The 22,014-nt window shown below is 55.2% G+C and overlaps 1 protein-coding gene across 25 annotated transcripts in view; it reads left to right on the forward strand.

The window, feature by feature from the left end:
* The window catches only part of DYSF (dysferlin), a 227,496-nt gene that overhangs the window by 121,035 nt on the left and 84,447 nt on the right, over positions 1-22,014 (forward strand). For 17 of the 25 annotated variants that reach the window (XM_077134534.1, XM_077134529.1, XM_077134538.1 and 14 more), the window contains 7 exons: positions 462-555; positions 1,051-1,128; positions 8,811-8,992; positions 11,844-11,984; positions 13,111-13,140; positions 14,555-14,584; positions 21,907-22,008. In XM_077134534.1, the coding sequence (XP_076990649.1) occupies positions 462-555; positions 1,051-1,128; positions 8,811-8,992; positions 11,844-11,984; positions 13,111-13,140; positions 14,555-14,584; positions 21,907-22,008 (657 nt within the window). Of the gene's footprint in view, positions 1-461; positions 556-1,050; positions 1,129-8,810; positions 8,993-11,843; positions 11,985-13,110; positions 13,141-14,554; positions 14,585-19,334; positions 19,377-21,906; positions 22,009-22,014 lie in introns of all 25 variants that reach the window. The other 8 variants (XM_077134524.1, XM_077134531.1, XM_077134523.1 and 5 more) reach the window with 1 other exon arrangement.

Here is a 22,014-nt window from a genome sequence, read left to right on the forward strand (position 1 = left end):
CATGTCTGGGGACCTGACTCGGAGCCTGTGTGTGTCTGGCACTAGCACCATCTCCAAACACGCAGTGAGCAGCGAGGGCTGGGAACTCAGAGGGGCTAGTGTGAGACCGGCTTTGGTTCCACTTAACTCATCCTCCTAGGAGAGCCCCGTAGAGTCCTTCCTTCTACCAACATTAACCTCTTGGGCAGAAACAACTTGAATTCCAATCTGGCTTGTTCAGTTTTCACTAGAGAGGGAGAAGAATTTCCCGCAGACCTTTGATGATTTGAGATTGGTGCTTGGGGGTGCTGTAGGGGAGGATGGACTCCCCGAGAGTGAAACTGAAGGCCTGATGGTCCAGTTCCTGGTAGCTGGAGTGTGGCCCAGAGGTTTCTCGAAGGGATCTGTCTTTCTGGGCCAGTCTTCCCGCCACCCTTAGGCCCTGGCGTCAGAGTCCACCCTGACCAGCTGTCTGTCTCCAGGGCGGCGTGGTAGATGACAGGAGTGAAGATTCCATGTCAGTTTCCACCTTGAGCTTTGGTGTGAACAGGCCCACGATTTCCTGCATCTTCGACTGTGAGTGACATTTGGTGGTATCTACAGGTCATATGGGTGTGTAACCTTACATTTGTGTTTGTATGGGGTTATGTGGTTGGATGTGTATGTGGGGCCTGTGGGTAGCTGGGTCTGTGGGCTGTGGGGTGGGTTGGTGGCTTTTGGTGCGTGTGTAGGCTGCATGGATCAATTTGAAACCTAAAAGCAGCATTTGAGGCCCTGTGCATTCTGGCTGCCACCATCATCTGTTTGGCCTCTTTCTCCTCCTTTGACCTCCCTCCTCCACCAAGTCTGGTCAGGCACAGGGACACTTCACTCTGGTGTCCATCTTTGAGTGGTGGTCTGTTCTCCTGACCCTGTGAGAAGACCTCTCCTGCCATATCGGCATGTGTCATTTCTATGGTCCTACCCCTCTTTCCACTGCCCTTACTGGGGACAGACTCCATCCTCCCCTCTAGCCCAGCTCTCAGCCACCTCACCTCTCACTCCAGCATCTCTTTTTCTTCCTTGGTGAAGATGGGAACCGATACCATCTACGCTGCTACATGTACCAGGCCCGGGACCTGCCTGCGATGGACAAGGACTCTTTTTCTGGTAGGTGGGGGAGAGGGGAGGAGGCCAGGGAGCATGGCCTGAAAGTTGGCAACTGAGATTTTGGGTCTTTGGACAGCCGGGAGTACAGTCCTGGGGCTTCCCTTTGTGGGTGGTGCTGTTGTCTGCTGGGTGCATGGAGGTCGGCTCTGTGGTCAGGGGCACGGTGGCCTCCTAAAATGAAGCAGCTTTCTGTCCATGGCCAGCTTGACTCCTTGGCAGAGTTGGGCTAACCAACTGTCCTCTCCTTCTCGAAGCCCCTCTGGACACCACTGGCTCCTGGGTCTCCTGCAGCCTCTTCCTTCTCAATTGTTCCTACTCAGATGCTTCATTACCCTCTAAGCCTGATGTCCCCAAGGGTCCTGTCTGTGTTCCCCTCTCTGTGCACTGAGGTCCTGGCTCATGGGGGGGGAAACTTCTGGTCTTTGTCCTGCCCCTTATGTCCACCACTGGATGCTTCATAGCCATCTCATTTATCCCGTCCAAACCAAGCTCCTTGTGAGCCTGTCCCTTCCCAGATCCATGCTCCCCTGCATTTCCCATCTTGGTCCTGCCAACATCCATCTGTTACTCCGGCTGGAAACCATCAAGCACCCAGTCTCTGGGTCCTCAGTCTCTCTTAGGTGTGCTCCCTCCTCTTCAATCTCATGGCAGCCCTTCCATGCTGGCTTTGCCTCTTTCGTCTGGACCACTCTGGCTGTCTCCGGTCTCCCTGCCACCTTCTACAGATCTGATCATGTCACTCCCTGGTTTCAAACATAGATCCTGACCGATGAAGCTCTAACTTTTCAGCATGGCAGACAGGGTCCTTTGAGGCCTGACCCCTGTGGAACTCACTCTCTTCGACTTTCATAACTCCCTTCTGTCCACTAGCTCAGCCCCACCAACTCTTGTCCATGCTTGTCAGCCTCTTCCATATGCCTGGCCTTTGCACTCAGTTTTCCCTCTGCCTAGAATGCATCCTTCAAGACCCAGCCCAGATGTCTTCTGACCTTTCCCTGAACTGAGCTGGTTGCTTCTTCCTTAGCTTTCCTTAGCACTTGGCCCGCACCACTCTCAGAACTCACTGCATAGGACTAGTCGTGGTGTATTTCTTCCATATTCCCCACTGACTGCGTGCTGCTCCAGGATGGGGCCTTGTCTTACCTTTGGGCCTGTAATGCTTGATATCCTGAGACCTACCATTTATCAAGTGTTTACTCTGTGTCCAGGTACTTTCCTGACATTATTTGTGTAATCCTTACAACTATCCTATGAAATATATGAAATAAGTATTTAACATCCCCAAATTTTACAGATGAAGAAACTGAGACTCAGGTTCACAACACTCTTTGAGTTAAAATAGCTGGCAAGTGACAGAGCTGCAGTTGAACCCAAGGCTGTCATCTTCCAAATGCTGGCTGTTTAGTCCATAGAACTGATATTCAGTGAGAAAGACCTTCTGTTCATACACTGGCCAGAAAACCTGTCCTCCTTTCTGGCCACCTGATATGGGAGAATCTTTCCGTTCCTTACTCCAAGCAGCTATGGTCCACCCACTTCCCTTTCCACTTTTCTCAGTGACCCTAAGTGCAGGGTGGGTGGAGGGATTTCTCTTCTGAGCTTTGGGGCTGGGGTCCCAAGAATTGTAAAGCATATGCAAAACCAGCACACAGGAATTGGCAGGCAGGGGCAGCTCTCTGCATCTGCAATTTCCTGGGAAACTTTGCCAGGATACTTTCTGACAATTAGAACTTACCCCAAGGAAAAAAAAATGACTAATTTCCAATCTCACTTCCCCTCCCTTCCAGGGAGGACATGAGAGGTGAGGGTGCAGGCCTTGGGCTTGGGCAGCAGGGATGGTGAGTGGGGGTCAAGTGGGAGGCCCCTTGTCCTCTGACTCCTCCAAGTCCCCTCTGTGGCCTGCAGGCAACGTCACACTTTCCATCCTGGCCCCATCCCCTCCCCCAAACAAACCTCCCTTGAGCTTTGAGGGCACTGCCCAGGGCTTCCTCAGAGGCCACTGGCTTCGGAATGAAAGGCCCGATTGAGCAGCTGCTGGAAAGGAAAACAGCAGCCAATGTGAGTGAACCTATAAAACCCAGAGTGTTTATTTTCACTCCCAAACCCTAAACCAAAGCAATTCCTCCCCTGGAACTGACCTCGGGGCGGCTGGCGGCTGGAGGCTGTGCCTGGCCACCGGCTGGCATTTCTCTGAGGAAACTCATGTGTGAATCCGGAATGTCTGGGGCCAGGGGAGGGTCGCTGGTAGCACCTTCCAGCTGCCCGCCAGGGTGTCTGGGGCCGAGAGGGCCCCCCTCGGGCCTCTGACCTGCGATGCTCCAGGCCTTTCCGAGCTCCACTGCTGCAGGCCCCACCTGGCCCTGTGCCGTGCTCTCCGCCTGGCCCCGGTTCGGCGGGCCTTGGGGCGGCCTTGGGGCTGCCCCGGGGCTGGGGCCATGTCTGCTCCCGCGTGGCCTACAGCAGCCTTGGCTGAAGGTTTGGGAGGACACAGAGGATTTGCCCAGGAAACTGTTGGATAAAATTGGGCGTGGTAGAGGGGATATGTGCCCCCCATTGGTGGTGAGCGTTTTCTGAGGATAGAACCTTGGGTAGGGTTTGGGACTCTGTGGATGGCCAGCCCTGGTTCTCTGGTCCTATGGGAGGGTGTGTACGGCCATGGGCAGTGTGTTTATGTGTGTGTGTGACCAGGTGATAACCAGGCAGAAAAACTGAAATAATGCTTAGCTCAAATGACTTCTATTTGATATGGCGATGGAGTGGCCACTGCGTCGTCCTTACTGGGTTTACCTGGACCTGAAAAGATGAGGCTCTAGAGGGCTTAGAGATCCCCTGTCTACCACCCCGTGCCTGTCTCCTGCCCACCACTTCAGTCTGGAATGGGTAGCATTGATTCTCTCAGAAGAGGCCCTTTGATTGGGTATTTCTCAAAGGGAACTGGGAAGGGAGCTGTCTGCCTTGACACATTGGTCCCCAAGACAGGCCTTGGGCCCACACGGCCATGTGCTGTGCTCTCCACCTGGCCCCGATGGGGCGTCCCCCCCCACCAGAGAACTGCTATTGTGATTTTGGGGAGCCATGGCCGAAGCTGTTTTCGGGGCTGCCACCCACGCAGAGGACCCTGGGGAAGCACTGTCATGAGATCCCCAAACTCTGGAGGCTGACCCTTTGCTTGGAGTGGCAGGGGGTTCAGAAACCCTTCTTTGAAGGTCTCGCAGTGGCCTCAGGGGTGCTGACTTGGCTGGCCAAGCAGAGGAGAGATGGCTGGTAGGCCAGATGCTAGGCTATTACTTTACTGGAGTGGGGGTGTGGGTAGGGAAAGGTGCCTTTCAAGAAAGCAGAAGGTCCCGTGCGCTCTTTGCTGGCTGCGTGGGTCCTGGGACGTCACAGCTGTGTTCGTTCAGGCCAGTCTGAGGTGATGTTCATGAGTCCTGGCTGTTCCCCAGCTGGGGTCACCTCTGCAGTGACCAGTGCTCCAATTTCCCCCCAGACCCACACTCTGTCCTGGGTGGTGCTGGGGAAATGTACTCATTGGACTCACAGGGTCCTGGAATCTGGTCACGGCCCCCCACTTTTCTAACAGCCTTTTGTTAAGGTTCTTTCTGGTTGGGGTAATCCACCCGACAAATTTAAGGAGGTGTTTTCCGAAGTGTATTGGAGGCTTGTGAAATGTGCCACTTAAAAAGGGTTCCTGAGCAAGAGAGACTGGGAAGCCCTGCATACTTAGAGATTTACAAGGCACAGTGGCAGAGGAGAGGCTCTGAGGCTGCTGCGGTAAAGAAGTGTATTTAACCTGTTTAAACGCTCACTGGCTCACCAGAGAATGCAGGTCTTGGACACATTTTGGGAAACACCGATCTATAGGATTCAGTCCGAATTGCTCAGCCTGAATGCAGGACTATTCGTGAGCTACCCCCTCCCCCTCCCCCTTCCTTGATGCCCGCTGTCCTGGGACCTCCCTGCCCCTCAGCCGGATTGGCCATGTGCTGGCTCCCAGGTGCCCATGCTCTTCTGGGTTCTTGCCTGGGCTGGGCTGGCTGCCTGGAGCACCCCCTTTTCCTCTGCATGGGCTGCCTCCTCCTCATTCTCGAGACTCGGGTGAAGAGTGACCTCCTTTGGGAAGCCTGATTTAATGCTCGCAATCCAGGTTGAGTAGCTCCCACCCTCAGAACTCAGCACACTCCACTTAATTTGCAGAGCACCTTGTATGAGAATTGTGGTTTAGCTACCATTTCCGACCAGTAGTCACGACCATAAGAGCCTCATTCTTCTTTGTGTTCTTAGCTTTGTGCTCCCCTGTGGTGTGCTAGTGAAATGATAAATGTAGGTGGAATGAATGATGCCTCATAAACTATACAGCAGTGAATAGTTTTGTTCCTATAGCTTTTGGTTAATTTGGGTGATTCCCAGCAATATGGGGAGAAAGGCATAACCATTTTTATGTTTTTCAGGGCAGATGGCCCAATTACTTACTTGAAGGGTCGCTGAATTACTTCCAGCCATAAAGGAGAGTACATATTTCGCCAAATATTTGCCAACACTGGGTTTTATACTTTCAAACACTTTTTCTTAATTTTATAGGAAAACCTTGCTGTGTTATAGTTTTAATTGGCACTGCCTTCATTCCGGCGGACCTGCTTCCCCTCTCTTAATGGCCCTTTTCCCATGAGCGAGGCAAGGTAGAGGGAGCACTGGACTGGGAGTCACGGGGTCTTGTCCTGGACGACTCTTCCTGGGGGCAGAGGTCGCTCTTCTGACCAATGGGGATGACACTGCCCGCCCTGTCCCCCATCCTTGGTGGCTTGAGCTGGTGGGTGGGGAGGTCCCCCTTGCTGCATCTCCCTGGGGACGCAGGTCTCTGCTTCTAGCAAAGGAGTCATCTACCGGGGGCCTAGTGACCAGTGTCCGTCCTCTGGTGGTGATGGACTGTGGTAGATTCCACTACACGCTCCTGCTGTAGCCTCCCGGGGCAGGCTGCGTTACTTCTCGATCCAAATCTGCTTCTACCTCAGTCCAGAGCGGCCCAGGAGGGGGTGCGTTGCAGGGCACGTGAGGACTGAGGGCAGATGCTGCCCGCTTCTAGCACGGGGCTGGCCCCAGGGAGAACACAGGGCTGGGCTGGATCTGGAAGACCCAGCCCCTTGCCTTCCCCTCCACCTCTCCTAGGAAATCTGCTTCTGCCTCCTCTTGGCTCTCCTGGAAGAGGGATGCGTCTGTCAGTCTGTCAGGATTTCCTTCATCTGACCACCTTGCTTCAGCAACAGCCGCCCTACTCCCATGTTTTTTTTGTTGTTGGAAGGGCTGCGTCCTGTGGGGGGAGAGGCCAGCTCCGCACACAGTAGCCCAGTGTCTCAGGCCCCAGGCCTGCAGTCCCGCTCTTTACAATGCCTTTGTTGTGTGTTTTTTCCTCCCAGGGGCGGGTGGGGTGTGTGTGTGGGTCTGGGTGAGTTTTGTTTGAAATCCCCCTTCCCCCCAGTGCTGAGCTCATTGCCTGAGCTGCTGGGGCTGCTGGAAGTAGTCGGGACTGCTCGGGGGGCCAGCGTGGGGGGTGCTGCCAACACCAATACGGCGTGCACAGACGCCACAATGTGCAATTGTGATCTTTGTGTAAACGCTGTCGGTCTGGGGCCCGCACGCTTATAAAAATAAAGCGTTGGGAAGCACGGGGGGTGGGAACAAAAGGGGCTTTTTCGCTGGCTCTCTAATATGGTTTTATTTATCGGAACGCCCCCTTTCCCTTACTGGAACCTGGGAGAGGTTCTCTGCGAGCTGATGGTATCACGTCCAGACGGTTTCATTAAATGCACAGACGCCGCTGGGCCCTGCCAGGGGTCAGGAGAGAAAGGGCTTGGGGCCCACCCTGCCAGGGCTGGTGGGTGCGAAGGGGTGCCCCATGCCAAAGAGGCTCCTACCAGGTGGGAGGGGGCTAAACATGGTGGATGCTTCCCTCCTGCCCTCTTCTCCTGCCAAGAACTTTCCAAAACAATTTTCTGCAGGAAGTCCTCCATGATTGACCTGGAGGTTGATCGGCTGGTCCCCTAGCTTGGATTCTCTTCCTCCTTAAAACTAGTCCCTTGGGTGACAGCCACGACCTTGCCCTGACTCCCTCCATCCCCTGATGGAAGTCTTCCCTTCACCCACCCCAACCTGCCCACATCTTATATGGGCACTCCTTGCCACCTCCTGTGCACTGGCCAGGGTGGGCCACTTGGTCTCATTGTGGCCAGGAAGCCTGTCAGTGACCCTCCACTTTGCATGGAAGAGTGGTCTCCTCATCCTGGCCCAGGTTTGCATTCGGACATCTCAGCCCTCTTCTGAGGTTAACAGGACCAAGACCAACACCCACAGGGCCGCTGAGGCTCTCCCGAGGTCACCAGGGAGTTAGTGGCAATGCTGAGCTGGACTATGGGGCTCAGAGAGGATGAAGCGTTACACGATGGAGGCAGGTGCTGCAGGTGCTGAGGGTTAGGACGCATTTTAGGACCTTTGGGATCAGCCTCCCAGGCATCCAGGTTTTCCAAAATGACAACAAACCAGACCCTGCCTCCAGGCTGATGTCCTATTGGGAGAAGTTGGAAGATCCCTCTTCTAAGCCCTCTGCTCTTCTCCCATGCTACATCCACTCAGTCCCATAGGACCTTCCTGTGTGGAAGTTTTCAAAGTGCAGCCCCAGACCAGCAGCCTCAGCATCACCTGAGAACTTGCAAGAAAAACGAGGTCTGGGTCCCACCTTATACCTATTGAATCAGAATCTAGAGGGGCGAGGCCCAACAACTGCCTAAATGCTCCAGGGGATTCTGGTGCCTGCTTGCATTTGAGAATCACTGCCCCAGAATCCGCTTTAGTGACACCAGTATGTGTCTGGGGATGGGTAGAGCATGGCTGGAGCTGTCAAGCTGGGAAGGAAGATGGGGCCTTTGGATTCCTCCTACCCCACCCAGCGTTAACATCTCTTAAGCCCTTCTCCTCCTTTCTGGCACCACACACCCATCTAAGGCCCTGATATCACCATCTGGACTGTTGCAGTAGCCTCCTAACCCATCTCCCAGCACTGGCTTCTGCTTTACAACCCCACCCCAGCCTGTTCTCCATGTGACAGAGTGAGCTTGTGGAAATGCAGATCTAATCATGCCAGTGTGATCGCATCTCAGAGCTCACAAAGATCAACATCTCTTTTCTAATTGCCCTTCTTCCAGGAGGGCAGATTCCTCTGTGGCACACCCCATAGCAACCGAGAGCTGACCTTCAAAGCCATCAAAATCGTCCCTCACATTTTCTTGTGTTTTGCTCCAATTGCACTTTCAGAACCGGGTACCTAGCCCCTTAGCCTGGCACGCAGAATGTGCTCAATAAATGCTTGTTGGATAAATGAATGAATGAATGGACCACGCAGGTGCTCACCTCTTCTGGCCGACCCTTGCCCCAGGTGGCCAGCCCAGGAAGAAGCCTAGAGAGGGTGTCCTCTGGGTCTTGTGCCTATATCCAGGCTCCGTTCTCCATGACTGTCCGCCAGCTATGGCCTCACGGATTGGCAGGGAGAACCCCCTAGGGAAATGGGGCTCCAGCCTGACCTTTACGGCTATGGAGCGGCAGTCCTGCTGCAGCCTTGTGCTTCTGCATGACCCCTGAGCAGGCGATTCTCATGGTCCCACTGTGTCCTGTCTCCCTGCCACCCGGCCACACAGATCCCTACGCCATCGTCTCCTTCCTGCATCAGAGCCAGAAGACGGTGGTGGTGAAAAACACCCTCAACCCCACTTGGGACCAGACGCTCATCTTCTACGAGATTGAGATCTTCGGTGAACCGGTCAGCATTGCCGAGCAACCCCCCAGCATCGTGGTGGAGCTGTACGACCATGACACCTACGTGAGTTGGCCCTGTCTCCCCTGCCTCGCCCCTCACCGCCCACCTCCTCCAGGGGCCCCAGGGGAGATCGCGCCCTGAGGAATGGGTCTCAGCAAGCCAGCCTGATGGGTGTCCCCCCTGGCTGGGACTGATGGCCTCTCCCCTGACCCCCCGTAGCTTATACCATCATTAAAAACTTTTCTGCAGTAATTAAAAATGGATTGCTAGCACTTGTGCGGTGCCCCGTGGCAGGCATTGCTAACCAAGCGCAGCAGAGGGGGACAGATCTAGAAAGAGCCCCTGGCTGGGTGTCAGGAGGCCTGGGCTTTCTCTGCCTCTGATTTGCTAATAAGGTCCCTGGCCAGTTTTTCCCCCACTTCAGAGAGCTGGGCTCAATCCATGAGCATTTATTGAGCACCGATGTTCCTGGGTGGCTCCTCGCCTGGGGCTCCCAGTCTAGGTGGGAGCCAAGACTTACCCACAGAGCAGAGAATGCTTTGCATGAGACAGCGCGTCCCCGAGTGCCACCTAGCTCAGTGGCGCCGCTGGGGCCCTCTGTAGTGGCGCTGTCCAGCAGAACTTCCTGTGACGGTGAAAATGTTCTTTAGTTGCCCTGTCCAAAGTGGGAGCCACTGGCCACGTGTGGCTCCTGGGTGCTTGAAATGTACCTAGTATAGCTGAGAAACAGAATTTTATTTTTTATTTAGTTCTAATTAATTAGAATTTAAATGTAAATAGAAACAGATGGCTAGGTGCTTCCGCATTGGACAGGGCTGCTCTAGAAGGTTCCCAGAGGGAGAGATTGCTGTTGGTGGGGAAGCCAGGGAAGGCTATGGGGAGACCCAGGTCCTGCAGGGAACCTGGATTGGTGTGTTCGGACGAGGCAGAGGTGCATTCTGGCCAAGGGCAGGCTGGGAAGGAGGAGATGGGAGGTGAGGCTGGAGGAATGGGGGTGAGAGCAACATTTTAAAAAGAGAAAGTAGGGGAGTGTATAAGGGTAGTTCAGTGGTAGGACTCTCGCCTGCCATGCAGAACACCTGGGTTCAATTCCTGGTCCATGCACTCCCCAGTCCATGCACTTCCCCAAAAAACCAAACAAGCAAAAAATTCAATGAATGATGCTGCAATAATGGGATGCTCACATGGTAAAATAATGAAACGTGACCCCGCCATACAGCATACAAAAAAACACACACAAAAAAAGAAGAAGTGGAATGCTATTGGAAGAGAGACTATGTCAGCTGCTGAGCAAGTGGCCTGGGGAGGGTGCGGGGTTTGGGAAGATGCTTTCCAGAAAGAGTTGCCATAACTGGATGCTGGGAATCTTGGGAGGTGTGGTCATCAGGGCTTGGGGGAAGGTGAGACTGTTTAGGGGGTCGGAGGACCTCCTGGTGGGGACCCCGCTGGCCATGTTGAGCAGGCCTGGAATGTGGAGGGCTTAGATGGAGAAGCCAGTCTGAGAATTATTCCCTTGGAAGGAAAAGCTGATGCTATTAGAGGAATGAGCAAATGAGGAAGAGTCTGTTTGGGTTTGTTAGGAGAAGAGCAGAGGGCAGAGGGCACCTTTGGGGGCTGGAGAAGCAATGCAGACAGGAGGAAGAGCTGGGAGGGGCTTGGGCCAGGGAAACGAAGTAGGAGGAGCCAGTGCGGGTGCTGGCTGCAAGCTGCTTCCAGATGTTGAGGAGCCACAGCTTCTTTGGGCAGGCTGGGTGGCAGGGCCTGGGGGCACGCAGGAGTGTGTGCCCATTGCCAACACTTTAAAGCCAATCTGCATCTGTGAGCAGATACCCACTGCTTGAGCTTCTTGTGGACTCCCCTGCTGTCCTGGCTGCCCTGGCCCTCTGTCATGCACCCCCCCCCCCCCCCCAAGACCTCTCTAAGACCTGTCAGGGACCGTCCCTGGCCCAGGGGGGCCTCCAGGACGCTTTCTGTTGTCCACCCTGAGTGGTCAGGATCTGTGCTGGGCTGTAACTCATTGGCATGGGCATTTGTGCAGGGGCTGGCAGCCACGCCAGACTGGCCACTGGGGAGGCCTTCCACCGTGGGGTGAGTGCGGGCAGGGACGCCTCCCAGCCCCTGCTCTGGATGATGGCTTTGGACAAGGCCTGAGGGCTGGTAAGGGCCAAAGACCATCTGGCCTAGACCCAGTTTCCACCCATGCCCCTGCCCTCGAGGGTGCTTCCCACTGGGCTGAAGCCCCCAGGCCAGCAGGGTCACCGAGGCTGGCGTCAGAGGGAAGAGCTTGGGCCAGGGGCACTCTATGCAGTGGCTGAGAAGGGTGGAGGCAGTACTGATGGGAAAAAGGCCCATGTCAAGGTGAGAGGGAGAGAGGGGCAGCAGGGCTGGAGCACAGAGATATGCAGGAAACAAGGCAGAGAAGGAGAGGTGAGCAGGTTACAGGGAGGGGCCTGTCCTCTGGGCTTGGGGAGCCAGGAAGGGACTTGAGCAAAGGAATGAGAAGTGGAAAACACCATTTTAGCAAGACTCATTTAATTTGATAAATGTGATATCAATTTCTCCATCTGGAAAGTGAGGGAGTTTAAAGATGAAGTGAAATAGGAGATACAAAAGGCCTTGGAAATGGCAAAACGCCTTCACTCCCGAGGGGACTAGTAAAAAGCAGTGGGGCTATTACTCCAGTCTCCAGGGCGCTTGGAGTTTGATTAAATTACAGAGGTTGGACCTGCAGAGGGACTTTCTGGCCATGATTGGGAATTTGAACCTAGCGACAGTGGCCAGCTGCCTGGGAGGGCAGAGCTGGCCCCTCTGCCTGAGGGCACTGCCCCGATTGAGGCCCTTTGCCAGTTCAGGGGGCCGTCTGGAGCCCCGAGCTTGGGGGATGCTCACTCTTCTTTTTCCACGCTCGGTCTAGGGTGCAGATGAGTTTCTGGGACGTTGTATCTGTCAACCGAGTATGGAACGGATGCCCCGGCTAGCCTGGTTCCCACTGAGCAGGGGCAGCCAGCCGGCAGGTGAACTGCTGGCCTCCTTTGAGCTCATCCAAAGAGAGAAGGTGAGGCCAATTTACCTGGAGAGGAGGCCCAGGCAGGGAGGACATGGGGTGGTGGTGGTGGGGTGGACGCAGAGGGAGGGGGAAGGCCCCGATGCTGGGAGGGGGCTGTCGATACACCCTTGTCCCCCCACCAGGGACCTGCAGTCCTTGGGGAGCCCGGAAGGGCCACCTCTGGAGAGTCAGCCCTTCTGCTCAGACCGATTTGTTGCACTTTCCGAACCCTGAATCAGGGCACTCTCTAATGTTGGGGTAGAATGTTGGCATCTGGCCAGGGCTGAGTTCTCTGGCCACTGGATTTCTTCCTCACTGAGTCACAACCTGAGGGGCTTCCTGGAGGAAGACTGCAGTGGGGGAGGTAGTGGCTTAACTGCAGTGTGTCTGTGTATTTGGGTGGGACGGGGCTCCAGGGACCTCTGTTCTAGAGCTGGGCTCTGCCATGGCCCAAGTGACCCTGGGCCAGTCACTTCCCTGCTGCAAAACAATGAGTTTGTGTCAGAGCTGTATCTTCAAACTGGTTATTTATACAACATATGCCCCAACATGGAAACCAGGTAGAAGTAGGGCTGTGTCGGGTGAAGGGTGTGGAGGGGACACCCAGACTCCGTGTCAGTCTGGCTTCCCCTTACTCACCTTCCCAATTCCTGGGCTCTAAGGCACCTCTGAGGCCTTCTTAGGCCTCTAATGAGTAGAGTCCGCAAAACCCCGGACATGCCTGATGCCTGACATAGTCCGTGAGTGTCGTTTGGTGGCTGAAAATATGTTTGCAAAATGTGGTACATATACACGATGAAATATTCTGCAGCCCTAAGAAAGAATGAAGTTCTGAGACAGGCTGCACCATGGGAGAAGCTTGAAAACATTATGCTCAGTGAAATTAGCAAGGCACATAAGGACAAAAATAGTATGACATCACTTATAAGAGATGACCAGAAATAGCAAATTTGCAGAGATAGAAAGCAGATTAGAAATTATGGGAGGGGGGATAAAATAAAATTTAAAAACTTAAAAAAAAAGAAAAAAGAAAAAAAGAGGAAACATGTTTGCTGGCTGGGGCAGGAGGGAGGGTGAGGGTTGGGGGTCTTGGGTATCCAGCATGTGACCAGAGCCTTCTCTCCTTTCCCCCTAGCCGGCTATCTACCATATTCCTGGTTTTGAGGTAAGTCCTGCTCTTATCTTTTCTTCTTCAAACTGAATGTCAGTTTCCTGTTTGCAGCCCCCTCCCAGGTCAGCAAGGGTAGGCAGGCACCCCCACCCCAGCCCCAACCCTCGCAGAGGCTGTGAACACTCCTTTAATTCAAGGAGGACCCTGTATTGTCACAGGCCAGGGTGGGAGAGGCTGGGTGGGGTCCTCTCACCTCCTCCAAGTCTCCCTGCCTGCTCAGGTCTTTCCTGTCTTGCTTCCCTGAGAAATCCGAGAATCATAGACTCTCAGATCGAAGGGGCCTAGGGGCTGTCCAGCCAGGGCTTTTCAACCTGACATTGAGTTCGTATCCCCGGGGCAGCTTTAAAACTTCCCCACAGGCTCAGCCCCCACTCCAGGTCAAATGAAACATGGCTCTGGGTGTGTGGCTCGAGGTGGTGGCAGCTTTCAAAGCTGCCCAAGCAGATTTCAATGGGCAGCCGGGGCTGAGAAGCCTGATTTAGTCCAGTGGTCCTCCAGGCCTTGCGCCCGGCCAGCAGCCGCAGCCTCACCAAGTACGCTGGTGGGAGTGCAGGTGCTTGGGTCCAACCTGCTGAAGCAAGCTCTCCCGGCGCTTCCAGTGCTCGCTGGAGTTCAGAAGTTCTGCTTTAGACCATTAGTTCCCAACTAATTATGGCTTGCGTGACCCCATTTTCTTTCCTCTCCGAGTGACAAGGCCTTCAGCTCCTTCTCGGCTGCTCTCCTTCCCTCTCCTGGGGGTCATGGTAGAGCATGCAGGCATTTTACTGGTTCCCAGGATGAGTTGACTCAGCGAACACTACTCTAGACCAGCCTCTGCTGCGGCTTTGGGAAGTGCTTATTTAGGTTCTTTGTGGATGCCTCACGAGGCAGCCTAGGCAATTTTCAATGTTCTTATTATACGAGCCCCCAATAGCTCCCCACCCACCCAGGTCCTATTCCATCTGAGCTCCCCTTCCCACTTCTGCCAGCCCCCAAGGACTCTAGGTTGATTTTCCCTGGCTCCCCAAGTCCCGACTCCACAGCAGGAGCAGCAGCTGTAGGATGTCAGCCTGTCTCCCCCTGGTGTCCTGCACCAAGACCCTGGACCCTTCCTGCCACTGTGTCATTTTCTTTTCTCTTGTCACCCCCTGAGACACCTGGGCTCTAGGCTTAGGCTTTAGCTTTTCCCACCAGTCCTTCTGCACTGATGGCCGTCACACCTTTCTCATGGCCCCCACAGAGGGGCGCAGTGGGAAAGCACCTGCCTCTGCATGGGAGCTGGTTTCTGTGGGCTGCCTTCCGTAGTGCTGTGTAGTGTGCTGATTTCTGGCTGGCCTGGTGCTCCTTGTCACTAATGATGAACTCTTCACCTCCCTCTTCCTCCCTCCACCCTCTCCTGGATGTGGAATGTCCTACAATTGCGGTGCAGGTACACGATACGTCAGGGATCCTGGATGAGGTGAGCTGGACATGCATGGCTGCGGCTTAGGGGTGGGGTGGGTGGGCAGAGACAGAGAGGAAGTGAAGGTCAATCTCGGGGCAAGACCCCAGAGCTTTCCCACTGCTCCGTGCCCCAAGGGACATGATATGTGGAGACCTCCACACTCTGCATGGGTGCAGGGCTGCCTGGGGTGTGTCCTGGGGTGAATCTGGCCTATAGAAGGCTTGTTGTCCTGCTGAGAGGCCGGAATCCCCCAGCAATACAGAGTCTCATCTGGTGTAACCGTGGCACAAGAATGAAGTGTTCAGAAGGGGCCAGAGCAGTCAAGAATTCTCTTGGTGGAGGTGGCATTAGCCAGACATTACAGCAGTTAGGGAGAAGGTGGGGGGATATGACTTTGGCCCAAATGGTCAAGGACCAATTTGGGGCCTGGCTGGTTTGGGGGCTCAGGGTGGGTTGGGGATTCCTGGAGACCAGAATGAAGTTGGGGGCTTGCATGCAAGTGAATCAAGGCCATGTCCTGTGCCATGGGAGAGGAGGAGCATGTTTCCTAGGAGAGGAGGAGCATGTTTCCTAGGAAAGGAGGAACATGCTTCCTAGGAGAGGAGGAGCGTGCTTCCTAGGAGAGGAGGAGCGTGCTTCCTAGGAGAGGAGGAGCGTGCTTCCTAGGAGAGGAGGAGCGTGCTTCCTAGGAGAGGAGGAGCGTGCTTCCTAGGAGAGGAGGAGTGTGCTTCCTAGGATCTCTTGCTCATCTGTGAGCAGATCCTTATGAATGAGCTAGTGGTGGAGAGTCAGGGTGGAGAGAGAGCCCTGGACAGATGGGCAGTTGGGAAAAGGGCAACCACTTCCTGCCATCAGGGAGTCCCCAGGCTGGGAGCAGACACCATTTGACATTTTCGGTGCTATTTGGAGTTGAGAGTGTGGGGTCAGGATGCGGGATCCCCAGGCCCTGTGCCCCTTACCTCACTTCCGTTTTGCTCCCGGATCAAGCTGGGGTCCACCAAGTGGGCTGGCCACGATTGCACCTGACAGGCAGCCTCCTGCTTCCGACTGCAGTTGCCAGAGGCTGCCGATTCAGAAACCGGGGGGAGAGCCCCATGCAGGGAGGCAGCCCGGAGCCCTCTCTCTCGATTGACAGCATTCTGTGGCAAAGCCCACAGCCTGTTCTAAAGAAGACCCGGCCCAGTGATGAGTTATTAAAGAAAAGTTAAAATCTTTAATAACTGGATTTGTAATATGTAACAGTGAAGCCTCAGATTCCTAGAGCAGGGTTCTTGCTACAGTCTCATCGGCAGGAAGCAAATCAAAGGTGTGGCTTTGGGGTCAGATCCCAGGGAGGGCCGAGTGTCCTGTTGCATGTCTAGCCAGGCCACAGGTTGAGGCAGGGTGGAGGTCAGCAGGAGCCAGGCAGAGCAAGTCTTGGGTGTCTCCAGGCCCAGGGCCATCTGAGCCAGCAGGTCCAAAGGGGCCAAGGTCCAGTAGGATGAATGGAGGCAGCGAACAGGGTATCAGCTGGCCCAGATGATGACCTCGTGATCCCCTCTCCCTTTCCCACCCCCAGCCCCAGGGTCTTTACACCAGTCCGCTTCCCCCCTCCCTTGAAGGCCAAGACTCATGCCAAGCTCCTGGGACCGATTTGGTTTTAAGAAACCCCAGGGACTGGGTGGAGGCAGGTTAGTTCTGCTTTGCTACTGGTCCTGCAGGAAGCCTGACACCTCTGGCTGGGTTTCTGTCTTCTTGGCTGTGGCTAAGCCCCTGCCTCGAACCCCCATCAGCCCCTCCCGGTTCCCAGGCTTGATTCTGGAGTGCTGCAGCCTCCCGGAATGGCCTCGCAAAGCCTGGCCTGGGAGTAGACTCTGGGCCAGGGACCACGGAAGCGGAGAGGGATGGAAGGGCGTCTGGCTGCAGCAGGGTTCCTGGGTGGGGAGCAAAGTGCAGGGGGGAGGCCAGCTAGGAGGTTTTTAGAACAGTTACCATGAGGGGGCCTGGACTGGAGCAGGGCCAGGAGGAATGGATAGGGGCAGGTGGGCCTGAGGGATGGTTTTAGGACGGCCTCCTCTGTGGGGATCCCTTTACAGTCACTTGTGGGCAGCAGGTTGAAAGATATCTGGAAGGTGAAAGTGTAAATGAATGAGCTGAAATGCTGTCTGCCCAGGCTGAGGGCTGTCAGGAGGACAGTGGAGGATGGCTTCCTGGAAGAGGGAACCCTGGGCTAGCTTTGAAAGCAGGGGTTGAAAAGGGGGTGAGGAAGGCCCCTGGCGATGACCTCTGTGCCTAGGGGAGGGTCCCGCGCAGCAGTGCCTTGGGGGCTGTGCTACCGCCTGGGGCCAGTTGTAGGGGCACGTGTTCCCCTCTCCCAGGGCTTTATGCCCACTAGGACCACCTGTCTGGGGACTCTTGGTGGGAAAGCGGGGGCGGCTGTTGTGTCTGTGAGCCCTGATGTCGGGGAGGCCTGGTGGGTGGAGGGCTGCCTCTACCCGCTCCCTCCGGCCATCTCTTCCTTCCCTCTCCTCCTGAGCCTCGCGGGCCTACCCCCTCTCCCCACACTCCCTTCGTGCTTTCCTCTTCCTCTCTTTGCTCCTTGGCCCCAGCTCCCTCTCTCCCTCCTTCTCCCCGCCTCTTCTTAGCCCTCTGTCTCGTTTCTTTTCCTTTTTGTCTGGAGAACAAAGGAGGTCCTCGCTGCCAAGGGGAATGAGTTCAAAGAAACTGCAATTTTAGATTTCCTGAGAACTGGAGAGTGTGTGCATGCACGTGTGAGTGTATGTGAGTGCGTACACTCGAGAGAACACACTCTCACACACATGCAGACACATGCACACTCAGCAGAAGAGGTGATGGTGGATTCCCCAATAAGTGGGGTGCCCCAGGGTGCTGGGGCATGGGCAGGGGAAGGCCCCACCCGGGCCCCCGAGGGAGGGAAGGTGGGGAGGAGTGCTGCCCCTGGGTGCTGCTGCTTTGCTCTGCTCCCTGGTTGGGGAGGCTCTGCAGGCTCCAGGGGCCACCCAGCTGTCCCACCATCCACCCTCCGCGTCCTGGGACAGGCAGGGGTTTAAGCTGAGCTGTACCTGAGGTATTCTCCTACTCCTCCCAAAACACTAGAAGACAAAGTTTGGTGCTTTGCAATCAGAAAAATAAACCCAGTGGTCCCCCATCCCCCATCCCTCCCCCAAGGCCTTAATTTAAAACACTGTTTTTCCTGGGAAGTGTAATTAGAGCAACATGTTGTTCCTAACGAGCTGGGTGGGGCAGGCAGACAGCACAGCCCTCCCAGCCCGCCTGGCTGCCCGCTGCCTACAGCTCCCTGAGGAGCCGGGATGTGACTGTCCAGAGGGTCCCCAGAGTGTCCCTTGCTGAGTGAGGGCGGATGTGGTCTCTGGACTACCAGTGCAGGGCCCACTGAGGTGGCCGGAGGGGCTTATCAACATTCTCCCCACCCCTGGAAATGAATGTCTTTCCAGTGTGGTGGCCCCAGGCCTGGGGGAGGAAGCCCTCCCCACAGCTCAGGGTTCTCACCCTGTATCTCCCGGCCAGCAGGGTGGATGGTCTGAGGTGGGCTCTGCTCTGATGGGAAGAGAGCCTCATCCGTCCCTAGGAGCCCTGGGTCTGGGCTGGCTTGATAAACACCCTGCACCCCTGTGGAACCCCATCGGCACAACCCCTCAGGCCTGTCCTGCAGTCAGGGTGTCTGGGAGGGGGAGTCCAATGTGGTCCCACCTAATTGGGCTTATGTTGTATGTCTGCTCCGGGGTCTGTGATCCTCAGAGACCCCTGCACACACAGGTCAGCGGATCAGAATGTCCTGGTGACACTTACAGCCTCTAGCCGCCCCACTGCCTGGCAGTGCTGATCTGCTTCCCCAGTCCTGACAGAGGTCAGCACAGCCCTCCCCCACTGAGAAGCACTGTCCCGAGTGAGGGTGTCATGCCCCTCGGCTGGGCCAGGCCCAGGAAGTTGAGAAACCGAGGTGCGGGGGCTGGCAGTCGGTGGGTTTTGAACACATGGTGCACCGAGCAGGAAGGGGTTGGGGTTGCAGGCTCAGGGGAGATGTTTGGGTGCAGAAGGTCCAGTGCTGCAGGGCTGGGCTGGGGCGGCTTCTGGGGAGATCAGCAAGCACTGGGTCAGAGCCGCCTGAGGGGCTGGAGGGGCTAGCAGGGTGGGATCTGAGAGTGCATTTCAGGAAGGAGGCCGAGGTGGGCTGGTCTGATGCTGCTGAAGGGGTGAGAGAGAGAAGAGACAGAGAGTGTCCCAACGTTGTTGACTTTGGATAGAGAAGCTTCTGGGGCAGAAGTGGAGTGCACTGGCAGAGGATGATGGCCAGGGAGAACCATCCTTTTCAGGAAGTGTGAAGGAGGGAAGAGGGTTAGGGAAGCTGCCGGAGGGGGATGCAGGGAGGAGGCTGGATGGGTGTGAGAGATGTGGTGAAGGAGAAGACCCAGTAGAGAGCGTAAAAGATTGGAGAGGTTGGGATTCCACAGGATTTAGAGAGATTAGGCTTAGAGGCATCCTAGTAACTCAGCATGTCCCCAGAGTGGCAGTGGGAAGGAAGAAGGAGAGGAGGTGGCAGCTTGTGGCTGGGTGGAGAGAGGACCACGGAGGCAGGGGTCCTGGGGAGGGAGACAATGGTAGGCAGCAGGAGCGTCCCAGGACCTCTGGGGACAGCGAGGAGGACAGAGAGAGGCTTCGTGCCGAGAAGCTACCCGGCGGACGCACCTGTAACCATTGTTTCTGCTTCTCTCTCTCTTGCCTCCACTGGCCTGGCGCTCCGCAGCTGTGTGCACCTGCCTTCTTCCTCCAGGGCCTTCTCCAAACGGTACTAGAGCTTAACCTCCTCCAGGTTCTTGTTTGTCTCTTCGGACGAGCAGTTTCCAGAAAATGAGGAGCCCGGTTCTTCGTGTGTAGCTGGGAACGTCATCACCCCAGAGCCCCAGAAAGCCTGGGAGAAGGGTTGGATGTGGATATAAAGGATCAAAAGAAATCAAAGGGATGCTGCTCAGAGTTGGGTTCTCAGAGAGGAATGTTCTGGAGGGACACGTATTAATGGCTTTCCTTGACGTTTTCAGGGAAATGTTGCAGCCCTGTGAGAGGGTTGTGTCTTTCTGCCTCTCCACCCAGGCGAGCTTGGGGTGTTCCCTTGCCAACCCCTTCTTTGTGCCTCCTTTCCTCCTTGGGTGCCTGGGCCCACATGGGGCTGGGCAGTGGCCACAGGCAGGCCACAAGTGGGCCATGGGAGGGCCTTCTGGCTCACCCCTGCCTGTGTGTGCCGTGGATTGCGAGGGTGGGCGTTGAGCTCAGGGTCTCCCTGGCATCTGGGCCCTGTGCAGCCCTGCCTGCACTGCCCAAGGGGTGCCATTCACTTAGCAGACCTCGCTGTGCACGGAGCTGTGTCCCAAGACAGCCAGCACATCCTCCTCCTCCCGTGGGGGGGTCTCATCTCCCAGCCAGTCTTTAGATGTAGGTGCTTCCTGTATTGTGCCACACCTACCTTGTGAGTCTGGAGGATGGTTATGGAGTCCTTCATTCTGTTCCCTGGGGACTTGGGCAGAGTCATAAAGCCAGTGTTGTTCCAAGAGACACTTCCAGCATTTGAGCAATCTTCAGGTCATCCTGGGGAGGTCAACAATAACAAAAATGGTCAAGATAATGGTTACTGGCATCAACAAGCACATTAAGAATTGCAGTCCCCGCCATTTATTAACACCCCCTGTGTGCTGGACAGTCTGTTCTCTTGCTTATACCCAGTGACTTTATAAGGGTGTATTAATTACACCCATTAGAAGGGGTCTTTTTTACCCCAGATCTTCATATGATGACTCTGAGTCTCAGAGGTTGAATCATTTGTCCAAGGTCAAAGTGTTGGGAAGCAGCAGGGCTGGAGGTGAACCTGGTCTGTTCAGAACTGAGCTCCTGACTACTATTGGTCAGGGAAGCGTGGCTTCCTTAGCGAGCCCTTTGCAGGAGTGACAGCTGGGATTGGCCAAGAAGTGAGTGGAGAAGGTTGGAGGAAGCTGGTGTGCTTCTCTGCTCCAACTGCTCCCACCATCCACTTCAGGACATCTGCCAGTGGATGTACCATCCTTTGAGAGGGAACTCAAAGAGAGTCCCCTGGAGAATGAATCCAGTGCCTCTGTGGTTTATTAAATGCTATTACACGAGGCGAGCTCCATGAAGTGTCTAGTGCAGCCTTTCTCATTATAGTTAGCTTTTGCGGAGTGTCGGGGCCTCCGTGTACAGACGTGCAGGTTGGGCACTGCACAAGACACATTATCTAATTGGGTGCCGTTCAGCGCCCATGTCATGTATTTGTATTTTTTATAAACATTCCCAGTAGATGGCAGTAAAATGTCTTGATCTAATAAACTAGGAAACCACGATGATTTTCTGACATGGAAGTAAAGAGTCTTAAGCCAAGGACATCTCTCTCTAATTGTCATAGAGGCTCCGCGTGACCTGGTAGAGGTGGTCCCATTGAGCGTTGACATGAACAAAGCGCTCTTCTTAGGTTGCACTGGTGGTAACTTCTTCAAGCCTCACGATAACCTTTTGAGGTTGAAATAATTTTAATGTTCACTTTGTAGATGAAAGAGTTGAGCAATGGAGAGGCAAAATAACTTAGTTAACTTAATAAGTGGTGGAGACATGATTTGTACCCAGAGCCCATGTTCCTGATCACTGCACCTCCTTCTCAGCACTAATCCATGGTAGTACCTGCCCCCCCACCCCCTGTCCCCCCACCCCCTGCTCCCCCATGTAGTTCTTCATGGTCACTGGGTATTCTTGCCTAGGCCTTTCTGGCAGACTCCCGATCCGTGGTTGGCACACCCCATGCTCATCTGTGGTCCGGGGTGGTGTGAGTTGGTCCCAGCTCCTAAGTGCAGGACATACCAGAGCCCCTTCTCCCATTTGTAACTTACTCTGCTCTTGCTGGCTCACAGGGTAAGCCCTTTGTCCTTGCAGCGGACACCTGCGGAAGACAGAGGATTGGGGCTGGAGGGTGGGCTGGGCGTGGGTGTGTGTCGGGGAGGGGGAGACGCTGAGCAGCTCGTTGGTGCCTCTGAGTCTGCATTCTGGGAGGAGGGCTGACGTGGGACTCATGTGAAGCAGGGTGACCTAAACCTGGGCCAAGGTGTTTGAGCTGTGATCCTGGAGAAGATAGTGCTGGCCAGAACTGACCAAGCCCTCCCATTTCTGCTTGCCTGTTTGTCCACGTCTGTGTCTTTACCTCTCTGTCTCTGTATCTCTCTGTGCATAACACTCTTTATGTCCCCACTGTCCTTTTTTCTTGCCTCTCTGCCTTGGCCTTCCTCCCACCGATGTCTCCTTTCTGCCTGCTGTCCCTGCAGTCGGAGGACACAGACCTGCCCTACCCGCCGCCTCAGAGGGAGGCCAACATCTACGTGGTTCCCCAGAACATCAAGCCAGTTCTCCAGCGCACGGCCATCGAGGTGGGC

Source organism: Tamandua tetradactyla, chromosome 17 (genome assembly GCF_023851605.1).
Source record: "Tamandua tetradactyla isolate mTamTet1 chromosome 17, mTamTet1.pri, whole genome shotgun sequence".
NCBI classification, from domain to species: Eukaryota; Metazoa; Chordata; class Mammalia; order Pilosa; family Myrmecophagidae; genus Tamandua; species Tamandua tetradactyla.